At 47.7% G+C, this 13896-nt stretch overlaps 1 protein-coding gene across 1 annotated transcript in view; it reads right to left on the bottom strand.

Moving 5' to 3' along the window:
* The window catches only part of PRKAR1B (protein kinase cAMP-dependent type I regulatory subunit beta), a 109729-nt gene that overhangs the window by 61651 nt on the left and 34182 nt on the right, over nucleotides 1-13896 (bottom strand). The window contains exons 5-6 of the mRNA XM_048493750.1: nucleotides 1450-1511; nucleotides 671-717 (exon numbers count right to left, since the gene is read on the bottom strand). Coding sequence (XP_048349707.1) covers nucleotides 671-717; nucleotides 1450-1511 — 109 coding nt within the window. The remainder of the gene's footprint in view (nucleotides 1-670; nucleotides 718-1449; nucleotides 1512-13896) is intronic.

The following is a 13896-nucleotide window of genomic DNA, read 5'->3' as shown; positions in this document are numbered from 1 at the left end:
GAAGAAGAAGAAGAAGAAGAAGAAGAAGAAGAAGAAGAAGAAGAAGAAGAAGAAGAAGAAGAAGAAGAAGAAGAAGAAGAAGAAGTAGAGTTGGATTTATATCCCCCCTTTCTGTCCTGTAAGGAGACTCAAGGGGACTTACAAATTCCTTTCCCTTCCCCCCCACAACAAACACCCTGTGAGGTGGGTGGGTGGGGCTGAGAGAGCTCCAAAGAACTGTGCCACCCAGCTAGCATGTGTCGGAGTGCACAAGCTAATCTAGTTCACCAGAAAAGCTTCCACAGCTCAAGTGGCGAGCGGGGAATCAAACACGGTTCTCCAGATTAGAGTGCACCTGCTCTTAACCATTACACCACGCTGGCTCTCCAGAGAAAGATATAGTGGTGGAAAGTCACCGCTGACTTACAGCAACCCCATAGGGTTTTCAAGACAAGAGACATTCAGAGGTGGTTTGTCGGGTGCCTCTGCAGAGCAACCCTGGACTTCCTTGGTGGTCTCCCATCCAATACTAACCAGGTCTGACCCTGCTTAGCTTCCTAGGTCTGGGAAAGTCTACTGGCCTCGCATCTGATCAAATAAATAGGAGTCTCCTAGGGCGGACAGAATGATTAAGAACAGGGGAAAAGGGAACAGAGAACTTATTTGAGGTGGGAAGTCAATTCCAACTTACGTCCACTTCTCCTTGATCGATCACATAGAAATTGTCTCCTTCGTCACCTGTAAATAAGCAAAGGACACCGATAAGACGAAGAAGAGTTTGGATTTATACCCCACTTTTCTCTCCTGTAAGGAGACTCAAGGTGGCTTACAAGCTCCTTTCCCTTCCTCTCCCCACAACAAATACCTTGGGAGGTAGGTGGCGCTGAGAGAGGTTTGAGAGAACTGTGACTAGCCCAAGGTCACCCAGCAGGAATGTAGGGGTGCGGAAACACATCTGGTTCACCAGATAAACCTCCGCCACTCAGGTGGAGGAGTGGGGAATCAAACCCAGTTCGCCAGATTAGAATCCACCTGCTCTTAACCACTACATCACGCTCGATGAAACTGTACGTTTCAGCACCACCTGTCATCTTTCATAAGCTTCCGACCAATGCTGTTTTACAAAATGGAGCTACAAACAGTGCGTCAGAGGGATGGGCTGTGTTCTGTGGTTTACAGTGCAAAATTTCACCTGTTTTCCTATCCTAGATTTGGAATGGAGAGGGGGAAATGGAACACTTATTGGGGAAAATATAGGGAGGGGGATTTGGAGGTGGTATATGCAGCTGACAAGCGATGTGTTTGCTGAGTGATTCTCCAACTGGAGGTCACGCCCCGCCTCCCCAGCCTCACAAAGCAGGGCACAAAAGACAACCTCTGGAGGCTGAATATGTCATTCCAGCCCATGCTAAGTTGCGCAAGGAGCTCCGTACTTCTCCCTCGCCAATGTCAGGAACGTCAATGACTCACCCTGCTGTATGACCGTCTCCCCAGCAATGTGCATGACGGGGAACATGGCGTCAAAGATGTCGCTGCAAGAGAAGAACAAACAGAACCGGTCAGCTTTGCATCAGATCGTCAGACAAAGAATTTGCCCCGGGGAATTGGGTCTTCGGCCATCGGCATAGAAAGAAGTTGCTGTTTTGTGATCTGCTGTTGCAGAATTTGACATCGTTCAAGGCTCCTCCCCTCCCCAAGCCCCTCCCTCTCTACGGTCCACTTCCCAAATCGCCAAGTGTTTCCCGAAGTTGGCACACCTAAAGTAGCCTCGAGAAGCTAGTACATCAGCTGTAGTTCCAAGAGAAAATGAAGAAGAGTTTGGATTTACACCCCACCTTTCTCTCCTGTAAGGAGACTCAAAGGGGCTGACAATCTCCTTGCCCTCCCCCCCCCCCCCCCCCACAACAGGCACCTTGAAGTGAGGTAGGTGGGACTGAGAGAGTTCAGAACTGTGACTAGCCCAAGGTCACCCATGCTGGCTCTCTCCTGGTCCCAAATGTTGGTCGGTAGCCCTAGCTGTGGAGGAAATAAAGCAAACAGGGGGGAAAATAAACACCCCCTGCCATTTCTCCATGCAAAAATGCCTCTTCTGAAAGTACTTTTATTTGTTAAGCGGGCTGAGGTTGGGGCTAGATTTCACAATTTTCACAATTTTAGACCCCTTCCGCACATGCAGAGTAATGCGCTTTCAATCCACGCCCAATGCACTTTGCAGCTGGATTTTATTGTGCGGAAGAGCAAAATCCACTTGCAAACAATTGAATTTGCAAACAATTGAAAGTGCATTATTCTGCATGTGCGGACGGGGCCTTAATGAAGACAGGTAGGGGCAACAGAAAAAAGGGGTGGATGAACTGAGATATGGGCATCCAGAGCGAGGTATATATGGGAAGAGAGAGGGAAGCAGAGAAATGGGAGAGGTGAAAAGACAGGGCAGTGTGGGATAGTGAGGGCAAAGAAATTGAGGGTGGAGAACTCTTGTGGCTTACAGTAAGGAGGCAACGCAACGGGTTGAAACAGAAAAGAGAAGTTAACGATGGTGAACGAACGGCTTTTCCACAATAAAAACGTATGAGAGGACTTCAGAGTAATTTTGTCACACACACACACACACACAGACAAACACAGAGCCAATGCCTCTGCCAACCAAAGAAGTACAAAGAACAAATGGATTTTTTTTCTCTCCTTTTCTTGGTGCGTGGATGAAGATTCCTCCAAACAGCCAGGAAGCCAAGCAACCAACCTGGCACATTTTCCACTCCCATATATGGGAAACTGCACGCTGCAAAATCCCATTATTAGCTTATTTCCTGTCCAGCGGTTCCAAAATTTGCTCAGGCTCGGTTCTAGGAAACACCTGGTCATAAATTGAAACTAACGCATTATCTTTACCCCTGCACGGTTATCGTTTTCGGCTGGAGATGCTCGGTGTGATTCATGCTTGCAAGCGAGAGGCCTGCGTGGGGAGGGGGGGGGTAGGCAATAAGAGGCATAGAAGTCGCCCCCTGCTGTGGCAGCCACAGAGGCATAGGGAAGCTCTGGACCCACTGAAGCAGGGTTGAGAGCTCCTGGTTGGGAAATCCTTGGAGACTTTGGGTTCGAACCTGGGGACAGGCGAGATCTCAGCGGGATATAATGAAGAAGGAGAGTCTGGATTTATACCCCACTTTTCCCTCCTGTAAGAGACTCAAAGGGGCTTGCAAACTCCTCTTCCCTTCCCCCCCCCCCCACAACAGACACCTCGTGAGGTTAAGTGGGGCTGAGAAAACTATGTTTGGCCAAAGGTGACCCAGCAGGAATGTAGGAGTGGGGAAACACATCTGGTTCACCAGATTAGAGTCTGCCGCGCATGTGGTAGAGTGGGGAATCGAACCCGGTTCTCCAGATTAGAGCCCCCCTGCTCTTAACCACTACACCACGCTGACATTAGGGTGGTGTGGTGGTTAAGAGCAGGTGCACTCTAATCTGGAGAACCGGGTTTGATTCCCTGCTCTGCCACTTGAGCTGTGGAGGATCTTATCTGGGGAACCAGATTAGCTTGTAGAGTTCAACACATGTCAACTGGGTGACCTTGGGCTAATCACAGTTCCTCAGAGCTCTCTCAGCCCCACCCACCTCACAGGGTGTTTGTTGTGAGGGGGGAAGGGAAAGGAGATTGCAAGCCCCTTTGAGTCTCCTTACAGGAGAGAAAAGGGGGATATAAATCCAAGCTCTTCTTCTTCTAAACATGGTCTTAAAAGAAACAAGAAAACTAAAGGCACAAAAATATATCATCAGGACCAAAGCAGTTTAGAGCCAAAACCAACAAAAAAGAAAAACCTATGCAGAAAAGCCAATGGTTAAAGCAAACCGTGGTTTTTCATGAGGTCTGAACCAATGGTTTTGAATCTCAGGCTCTCTTGAATGACGGGTTAGGTATGGAAAGGTTAACGCTCCCCCGGTACTGTAGGACTTGGATAGGAACGAAGCAATCACATCTGGAAGCAATCCGAGGGAAGATCCTCTTCTTCAAAGGAATGCTTTTAAAACTCAGTATCACTTCTTGCAAAGAAGACCCGGCAACGCTGAACCTCTTGCCCGTTTGCTGAGACTCGGTCAAGTAAACAAAGCAGGTGTACCTTTTCAAATGTTTGCTGTGGGGTTTTTTTTTCCCCTACTGTACACTACATCTTAGGGAAATGCCCCTACTTATGTTTGCCTGAAATAAGCCGGCTGCTAATGTCTTTGGGCGATAAAAATCAGCTTGGGCAAATACCACGTACGCCTTTCGGAGGAGGGGGTTGATAAGGCAGCGTTTACCATGCGGCCCTGCCGTTCCCGAGGCCAACGAAGTTTGTGAGCGAGCCCGTTTGGCTTGAAGCGCAGGGCTGGTTCAGACGTCCATGTTCCTCTCTGGGTTTCCCCAATCGTGAAAGGTTACATCCCAGGGAACATTTCCACATGTGCAGAAGATGCTTTAAGAAATAAACCTTGTGGCTGTGCTTTTCAGTGCGCTAAAGCCATAGCACAAGTGTATTTTTCAGTCAACACAATACTGTGTGTTCTTCTTTTGGGTTTGATTCCCCGCTCTGTCCCTTGAGCTGTGGAGGCTTATCTGGTGAACCAGATTAGCCTGTGCACTCCCACACATGCCAGCTGGGTGACCTTGGGCTAGACACAGTTCTTCGGTGCTCTCTGAGCCTCACCTACCTCATCCGGTGTTTTCTGTGAGCGGGGGAAGGGAAGGGAGATTGTAAGTCCCTTTGAGTCTCCTTACAGGAGAGAAAGGGGGATATAAATCCAACTCTTCTTCTTCTTGAAGGGGAGGAAGACTATGATTGTAACCTTGACCCCCCTCTCCCTCAATAGGCATTCACTTGTCATCTGGAAATGGGGTTTTCAATCATCCGCATGAATGCGTGAACCAAGTTTTCCTGTCTTGGGGTGCGTCCAACTCCAGACTCTGCAGAAGTCATCGATAGCAACTCCAGACCGTGCTTAACGTTCCTATTTATGCAAATTCCTAATAAATCTATAGGCAGAGGTGGGTGCATAACATCAGCGGTGGATTCCCCCCCCCCCCCGGCTGAGAGTCTTACTTTGCCACAGTCGAGTCTTCCCTGAGAATTGCGTGGGCAAACGAGGAAGAGACGGGAGGCGGAAATAGGGGCTCAGCCTACAGCAGCTGGCCTGGAGGTCCTTTGCCAGGGACTCATGGACTAAAAAAAAACAGAATCTCTGTACTTTTCCTAATGACCTACTGAGGACAGAGTATACAGTCTTCAGCATACTCCTGTAACATCGGTCCCTATAACTGGCGTGGCAGTATCACATTTCGGGATTAGGCAGATGCGCTCTTATCTCTGGCATCCCTGGACTGAATCAGTAGGAGTATAGTGTCTAGATCGAGGGATGTCACGGTACCTGTCTATTCTGCATTGGTCAGACCTCACCTGGAACATTATATCCAGTTCTGGGCACTGCAATTCAAGAAGGATGCTGACAAGCTGGAACGGGTCCAGAGGAGGGAAGCATAAAACAGAAGTTCGGGAATCCATGCCCTACGCATACAGTGATGGCTAACCTGCCAGTGCCCAAACACTGGGTAAACCGCTAAAGCCCACTTATTTATCGCCAGCGCCAAACACGTACTTAACCCCACGCTGGAGGTTTTAGTTTAGAAAAAACAATTGGCTCCAAGGCGCAGGTTACCGGCAAGCTTGGTGGCAGTCATGGTTGCTTTTGAAGCAACTGTGCAACTTCTTCCAATGTGGGTGAATCACTTAATCTAGAGGGTTTCATTTAGAAAGCAAGCCCCATTGCCAACAACTGAGCTTACTCCCAGGTGCTTTTAGTTCGGTATGAAAAATCAGTGGGGCCAAATTTTAACAGGGTTACCTTACACTGCTTCCCAAACTAGACCTTAGGTTTAATGCTAATAATCGCTCAGCGCCCAGGCCAGCTCTAGATGTAAGCACGCCAGAGAGGGCTCTGAGTGCCACCTCTGGCACCCGTGCCATAGGTTCGCCACCACTGCCCTACAAGGAGAGCTGGGGATGTTTAGTTTGGTGAAGAGAAGGTTAAGGGGGATATGATAGCCCTGTTTAGATACTTGAAGGGATGTCATGTTGGCGAGGGAGCAAGCTTATTTTCTCCAGAGACTAGGATCAGGAATCCCCCCCTCCTCCTCCTCTTCCTCCTCCTCCTCCTTCTTCATCTGAGTGACATCTTCCTCTCTTTCGGCCTGCTTGCTTTGCGCAGGGCCATCTTAGCTCCCTGCACCTTCCCCTTGCAAAAAACAGCCTGTCTATAAAAATGTGTGAGGCGAGTGTACAAATTGCACAATGACATTCATTGCCGGCCAGTCCCAGGGATTCCTTTGCCCCCTCTCTGGGTGCCGTGCCAAGTCCTGGTTGACATTCCTCTATGCAGACAATGGTTATCCTCCTGATTCACCTGTCTTCCCACACCTACATGCACCCTTTTCCAAACTTATTCCTCAAAAGGGAACATGAAGGAAGAATCTGGGGCAGCCAACTGGTTTTGCTGGCACCCCCGAGAGCCCAAATTTGGCACCAGATCCCTTCATGACCAAAAAAAGACATTATATCATTCCATCTTTTCTCAGCCCTTCTCGTCCCAGATAAAATACACAACAGCAACGCAGCTGAGAAAGTCAAACAATCGTACGCAGAGGGGGCCTGGGCACCTGCCGCTTTTTAATTTCAGATAATTAATGTGCTGTGATTGTGTTGGGCTATAAATATCAGCCTAGTAAACATGGGGTTGTTTTAATCATTACACTGCCCTTAATGTCGTTACAATAAAAAACCACATGTACAATACCATTAGAAAGGGAAAAAGAAAGGGAAGGGAAGGGAAAGGAACAATTAGGTTTCACCATTATGGATCACAATTTCCATCATCCCCTGCCAGCATGGCCAAGTGGTAGGGCTCATGGGAATTGTAGTCTATGAACATCTGGAGGGCCATAGTTTGAAGACCCTGGTGTAGAATAAGGGTATACTGCGTATTTGGCATCCAATTTCCTATTTTTCCCATAATGCCTCAGTGAACCACCAGTTCCGTTTTCCAAAGACTATTCCATGCGGCGCTCCAATTTATAATCAGTTTGTTGTCGTTAGTCTCTGTGCCATAAGGATGGGTCTCTCGGGATGCCGATTCTGATTTGTTAGTCCTGCAAGGATGATGCACTTATTAAGACCCTAAGGGGGAGAAATTGTGGCTGAGGCCACGTGAAACAGCTTAAAAGGGCATCTACAGAAAACCAATGCCCTGCATTATTTTTTCACAGTCTCTGAGCATCGTGGTGACGATGAGTCACAATTTGGAAACTTCTCGAAAAAACTAGCTTGGAAGTGCAACACCCTCTCCTTCCAACTGGCAAGACGCCGCGAGCTGGGCATCAGTTTCACCAGCATGGCAATTGCTGATGGGAATTGTAGCGTTCCTGAACATCTGAGAGTCAAGAGGTTCCCTACCCCTGACGACTTCTCACAACCAAGTCAACGCTTGGTTCTTAACACAAATAAAATGCGCCAGGCGGTGCAAATGTCACCGGTTCGGTATGGTTTTAAATTCCAATGTTTGCCATTTGCATCCTCAAAAACATTTTATTTTGCATGCTGTTCCCGTTTATCTTTTGAAAAACATTATTTTGAAAACATTTTCACTACAAGCACCTTTAAGCACGCCTGCATTCTTCCTGGATTTCATTAGCCGGGGTTACCTTTCTGCTTGCGCCTGATTGTCAGCTCTTTATTCACCAGGTTTTATTTTGGTGGTGGTTTTAAAGCTACAAAGGCACAAACCCCTGAGAATCGCAGCAAGGAGGGCTCTCAAACTCATAGTAGGCATCGGATCCACCGAGCAAAAAAAGAAAGAAACAGAAAAACCACAAAACGGCGGCCAGGAATGGATTTGAGGGAGTGACTGTGGACAAACGGGATGGGGATGAAAACATTTTGCAAATGTTTGCAAACCGTTTTCAGGGACGTGTGCGGAAATGGCCTCTGTTTAATGTTGTAAATCAAAATCTCGTGAACTGAAGGATGTGACGGAAACATCCTTTCCTGGGCAGGCATAAGAGTCAGCGTTGGTGAGACGTAAGTATGGGGACGGGGTAGATATGTGTGGGGACGGGGTAGTGTGGGGTGTGGGGACGGGGTAGGAGATGCATATATGGAAGAAGTATTATTTTATTCCATCTTTTATTACGGTTGGGCCTGATTTACTGATTCCATCGCGGGCCCTGCCTATTCCCTCCCTTTCTTGGCCTTAGATCGCACCGCTTTTAAACAACCTTCGTTTTATAAAACTTTCGTTTTTACCGCTCAGCTTTTTGCTGTTTGAAATTGCTGCATAGGTTTTAAAGGATTAATTTTTTAAATGTTTTGTTGCTGATTTGTTGTTCGTAGAACATTGCATTTCGTGAGTCGCCTCTCAAGTCTCTTCAGGGGATGAAAAGGCCTATAAGTTCAATCAATCAATCAATCAATCAATCAATCAATCAATCAATCAATTGAAACGTGGCAGAGATGGCTCGGCTCCTCCCCTCTCCCCAAAATTGAGATGGGTTCCCGGATACTGTAGGACGATCTCCTTTGTGCAGCAGTTCTGGAGAGCTTTTCTGGTTTCAACCCGGCATGCCATATTGTAATGGTTCGCGTCGGCATCTAAACCTGCTTTCCCCCAATCACCTCCTCCTGTAGCAGCCGGAGGATTTTGCCACAACCTCCTCGGACCGAGAACTGCCGCAAAAGGGTCTGCCCTAAATCCCATTTACACTTAATCCACTTTTTAAAAGGATAAGGGAAATGCAAAGAATAAATTCCTTGTATTTCTTTCCTTGGAAGTAACGTTCGTATCAGTCCATACTTTGCCTCCGCCACGGACGCATTTTTTATAGTCTTTCGTGATCACATTCTAAACCGCTTTAACCCGTGGCGTACCGCCGGCAAACGCGTTTCGCCAAAGATGCTTCTCAACGCAGGAGAAAAAAATCCTCATGTAATTTCACAAGAAACAGTAGATGAGGTTATATTTTACAGAGTCAGAAAATACAGGCCGTTTCCGACATTATGACACAAACCAAGAGAACAGTTGTAGTGACATCACAGGTAAACTTTATGCCTCCATGTTATGGACTACAGTTCCCATCATCCCCTGCCAGCATCATTCTCCATAACATCTGGAGGGCCGTGAGTTTGGCACCTATGATGGCTAGATGGCTATTTATTTCTTCTCATGCACCAAATTCCAAGTCATTTAAGCACACCTGCTAGCCAAATTGAGTCCAACCAGCTGCAGTTTAAAAAACCAGTGCTCTGAATTTGGCTCATGTTGCTAATGCATGGACTGTGGAGTCAGACCGCGATGTTCAATCTTTTATATATACTTGCACTCTGCTGAAACTGCTGGGAAGCAACTCCACCCAAAACGACCTGGCTTCACGCCAAAACTTTAAAGAAAAAATGAGGGAGGGCTGCCACGAAGCCGTGAATGAAATCCTCGGGTCTGTTCCTCCTTGCTCTTTTGAACTTTGTACCTGCACACATTCTCGGGACGCCAACATACATCAGTCTTTACAGCGCCAAACCACTTCTAACTGTTGCAACTCAAAAAAGGCCCTGGTGTTGCCTTTCAGGAGCATAATGTTGCGCTTTTTTTAAGGCCTCAAATCACAATAAGAAAAAAAACGGTTAGAACAACTGAAGCTCTAAATGTAGACTGAAGTAGTTTTCCGCAACTGACTTCAAACTTCCAAAACAAACCAACGTTTCCACCTCCAATTCCGGCACTCCTGGCAGTTGCCCGAAGCCACTGCTTTTCCACCTTCCTGCCTGTGAGTCCTCCCGCACCAGCCACTGCGGTAGTAGCAGAGAGCTGGACTAGGGATGGACTCTGGTCTGATCCAGCAGGCTCCTCTATGTTCTTATGTTTTTGAGAGAGGCTTGCAAGCTTCAATCGATTAAATTGTCAGATTAGTTACTGCGTTGCAGGGGCCTCTTTGAATCAGTGGAAGCATAAAATAATGTGTCTGTTTCTTATTTTGGAAGCAGAGCTGGCCTACCCGTTAGGCATATCTGGGAGACTTCGTTCAAACGCCTGTTGTTAGGGTGGCACGGCTGTTCAATTCTTATAACCTAACCTGCCTTGTTGTGAACATAAAGCAGGAAAGGAAGAACTTTGGAGGAAGGGTGGGATAAAAACCCACTAGATACTGTAGCAGCCCTCTGATATGGAGCCTCGTATGCCTGTTTCATGGATCTTCTGGCATAGGGTTGCCAATCCCGCCCCCCCCCCCCCCGGAAATACCTGGAGATCTGGCACATGCAATAGATTGGTGCCCAGATGTTTTATCAAGCTTCCTGTCAGCATGGCCAATTGGCCATGCTGGCAGGGGCTGATGGGAATTGTAGTTCCTGAACATCTGGAGAGCCGCAGGTTCCCTACCCCTGTTTTAGAAGGTGTGATTTGGGGATGGTTGTAACACCAGGCCACCCTCCAAAGGAGCCATTTTCTCCAGGGGATCTCTGTGGTTTGAAGGTTAGTGGCAATCCCCAGAGATTTCCCATTGCCGCCTGGAATTTGGCAACCCTATTTCGGCTTCCTGGGCCATCTGTCCAAAGCGGTACCTTCCCCCTTCTGCTCCAGCTCCGCTCCGCCCACAGAAAGAGTCAATGCAGCTAGGAAATTTAAAATTATTTTCCCCATGGCCGAGCCATAAAAACTCTGAATCATCTCAGTCCAAGCGGTTGGTTTCGGCTTTACTGGAAAATGACTCGGCCTGAATGCGGCCTGGCCCTTTCGTGACAGACCAGCTGTCCACATTATTTATACTCCACAGACTTCATCCAGGTCTCTGGCAATGGAACTAGGCTGGCTGTTACGGACGATGCATCCGGAGAAAGAGAGAAAACCGTCCGCGCATAACCTTTTCGGAGTGACGCAAGGCTCAGAGAGCAAATGCACGTTAACAGGGCCCTTTGGAGCATCTCTTTCAGCCCCCCAAAAGTGGGACAAAGGTGCAAGATAGAAGAATAGCATTACTTAACATATTTACACGATGCAACTAAATCCAATGTATTAAGGGAGGAAGGTTGTCCTTTTAGTCATCCAACAGGTCAATAAGTGGCAAGATATTTTGCAGAGGACGAAAGAGCACGGATCACAGCAGAACCAACTGGTTGTGGTGGGTTTTCCGGGCTGTGTGGCCGTGGTCTGGTAGATCTTGTTCCTAACATTTTACCTACATTTGTGGCTTCACAGAGAGAAGTCTGTGATTCACACTGTGTCTAGTGAGAAAGGAAAGTTTAGTGGGGTATATTGTCCATGTCCCAGGGTGGGGAACCAGTCAGTAAGTGTTTGGATGGAACTTGCTATGCAAAGGTGTGGCTGAGTGCATTCTATTGCGGGTGGGATTATCAGTTCATTTTTTAAGAACTGGTAGCCAAGCTTTGTTAATTCTCAGAGTCTCTTCTTTCTCGTTGAAGTTGTCTTGGTGTTTGTGAATTTCAATGGACTCCCTGTGCAGTCTGACATAGTAACCTTCCGAATTATTCAGAATTTCAGTGTGAGAAACGTCAGGAACAAGATCTACCAGACCACAGCCACACAGCCCGGAAAACCCACCATAATCAGTTGAATCTGGCCATGAAAGCCTTCGGCCGAAACCAGCTAGTTCACCCTCTTTCATGCCTGCCTGTGTTGATTCCAGCTGGGGAAGACCCAGGCCCAGTGTTATCTTTAACAAACACCTCTTTTAAACGTGTCAACAACATCACAGCGTTCCCTTGGCGGAACAAGACTTAGAGGCGGGTTATCATTTGAAGCATCTGTTAAGCATCGCTCACAGAGGGCTGACCGGGGAAAGACCATCTTTCTCCTTCTGTTAAACTAGTTATCTATAAACTTTACACATTAGCCAAAATATTGTTTTAAGGTATTAAGTGAAGATCAAGTCACCACCCTGTTCCTGGGCCTATAGGTCATCTCTTTAAAGTTATAGTCGAAGGAACTTCTAAGTAAGCCTGTTTTGGACTGAGTGATAAGTCTTCAGGTCTGGGAAAAATCATCCCAGGATGACATGGGCAAAGGGAATATTTCATAGCGGGGTGCCAACTTCAGGCTGAGAAATTCCAGAGGTGGATCTTGTGAAGGGCAGGGTTTGGAGGAGAAGGAGAAGAGGAGGATTTGGATTTATACCCCACCTCTCTCTCCTGTAAGGGGACTCAAGGTACCCTACAAACTCCTTTCCCTTCCTCTCCCCACAACAGACACCTTGTGAGGAAGGTGGGGCTGAGAGAGTCCGGAGAGAACTGTGACTAGCCCAAGGTCACCCAGCAGGAATGTAGGAGTGCGGGAACACATCTGGTTCACCAGATAAAGAGTCTGCCACTCATGTGGAGGAGTGGGGAATCAAACCCGGTTCTCAAACCAAAAGGGAGGGATCTCAGCAGGGTATAATGCTCTAGCGATTCCCAACCTTTTTTTTCCCATTCACATGCCCCTGGGCAACCCATTTCCCAAAAATTGTACCCCCATATTAGCAAACTCATTTTTTTTTGTGCATACTCCCAAACACTTTGGCATGCTGTTGTGAGCTGCCCTGAGCCCTTTGGGGGGTAGGGTGTGGTATAAATATAAAAATAAATACATAATAAAATACAAAATACTCCTTGGGGTATGGGTACCCCAGGTTGGGACCCACAGTTTGTAGACCCCACCCCCCAAAGCAATAATTTCCTCCAGAGGAGCTGGTTTCTATTGTTTGGATATTAGCTGTTCCCAATCTTAAAATAAACGCAGGAGGTATTCCCAGATTAACAGGCTGCGTCCAGCCAAGCAGAACCACATCCGTCTCCGTTCCTGCCAACCCTGCCAGCTTCTGGAAAGGTCATTACCAAGGTTGTGGGGGGCCCACGCGGGGAAATAACTGTCTCGGTTGCGGGGGTCTGGAATCGAAAAGGGCAAGGAGTAAAGTCAATCCCACTCAATTAAGAACGTTTCATCCCCCGAACCCACACGGCTGGAGTTGCCAACTCTAAGTTAAGAAATTCCTGGAGGTTTGAGAACGGAACCTGGGGAGGGGAAGGGAGATCCCGCCCTCCAAAGCACCCATTTCCTCCCAAGGAAGCGATCTTTATCGTTTGGAGATCAGTCGTCATTCCAGGCCTCGCCTGGAGGTTGGCAACTCTGCCCACACAACAACTATCAGTAAAGACCGAACAGGAGGCAATGTCAGAGAGGAGGGTGATTAAAATGGCCATAGAGGGGAGGCAGTTGGGAACGCTCCCTTCCGCACAGGCAGAATAATCCATTTTCAATCCACTTTCCATGCACTTTGCAGCTGGATTTGACTGTGCGGAAGAGTAAAATCCACTTGCAAACAATGGTGAAAGCGGATTGAAAGTGCATTATTCTGCATGTGCGGAAGGGCCCTTCGAGGAGTTTTGAAGAAAGGAAATTATTCGGTGGTCCGGGAGAAGACATTTTTTTTTCTGAAGCAAATGGAGTCTTGCAGACTTCATTCCATCTCAGTCTTGTGAGGGTCGGGAGCCCCGTGGAAAGTATTTGGTCATTGACCGTAAATACTTTGCCCCGTGGGAACCGAAATCGAACGATACGGAAACAGAGGGTTTAGTTGCTGCTGCCTGCCCAGCTATGCTATGTAGGAAGGGGAAATTCCTAAAGAAAAAGATGAAGGTTCCCAGTACGGTGACTCGCTGTTTTCTGCAGACAGACTTTGCCATGGCGCCCACGTCCCAGGTTCAAGTCCTGCCATCTCTACTCTAAAGGATCTCGGGGGTTGAGGGAAACCTTTCTTGCCAGAGACCCTGAAGAACTACGGCTGGCTTGAGCTGAGGGCCCTGGACTGGTGATTGACAAGCCTTCTCCTCAGCTCCCCGCCGTTTA

This window comes from Sphaerodactylus townsendi, linkage group LG04 (assembly GCF_021028975.2).
Source record: "Sphaerodactylus townsendi isolate TG3544 linkage group LG04, MPM_Stown_v2.3, whole genome shotgun sequence".
NCBI lineage: Eukaryota > Metazoa > Chordata > Lepidosauria > Squamata > Sphaerodactylidae > Sphaerodactylus > Sphaerodactylus townsendi.
The sequence above is the reverse complement of the archived record's forward strand: the minus strand, read 5'-3'. Positions and strand labels throughout refer to the sequence as shown.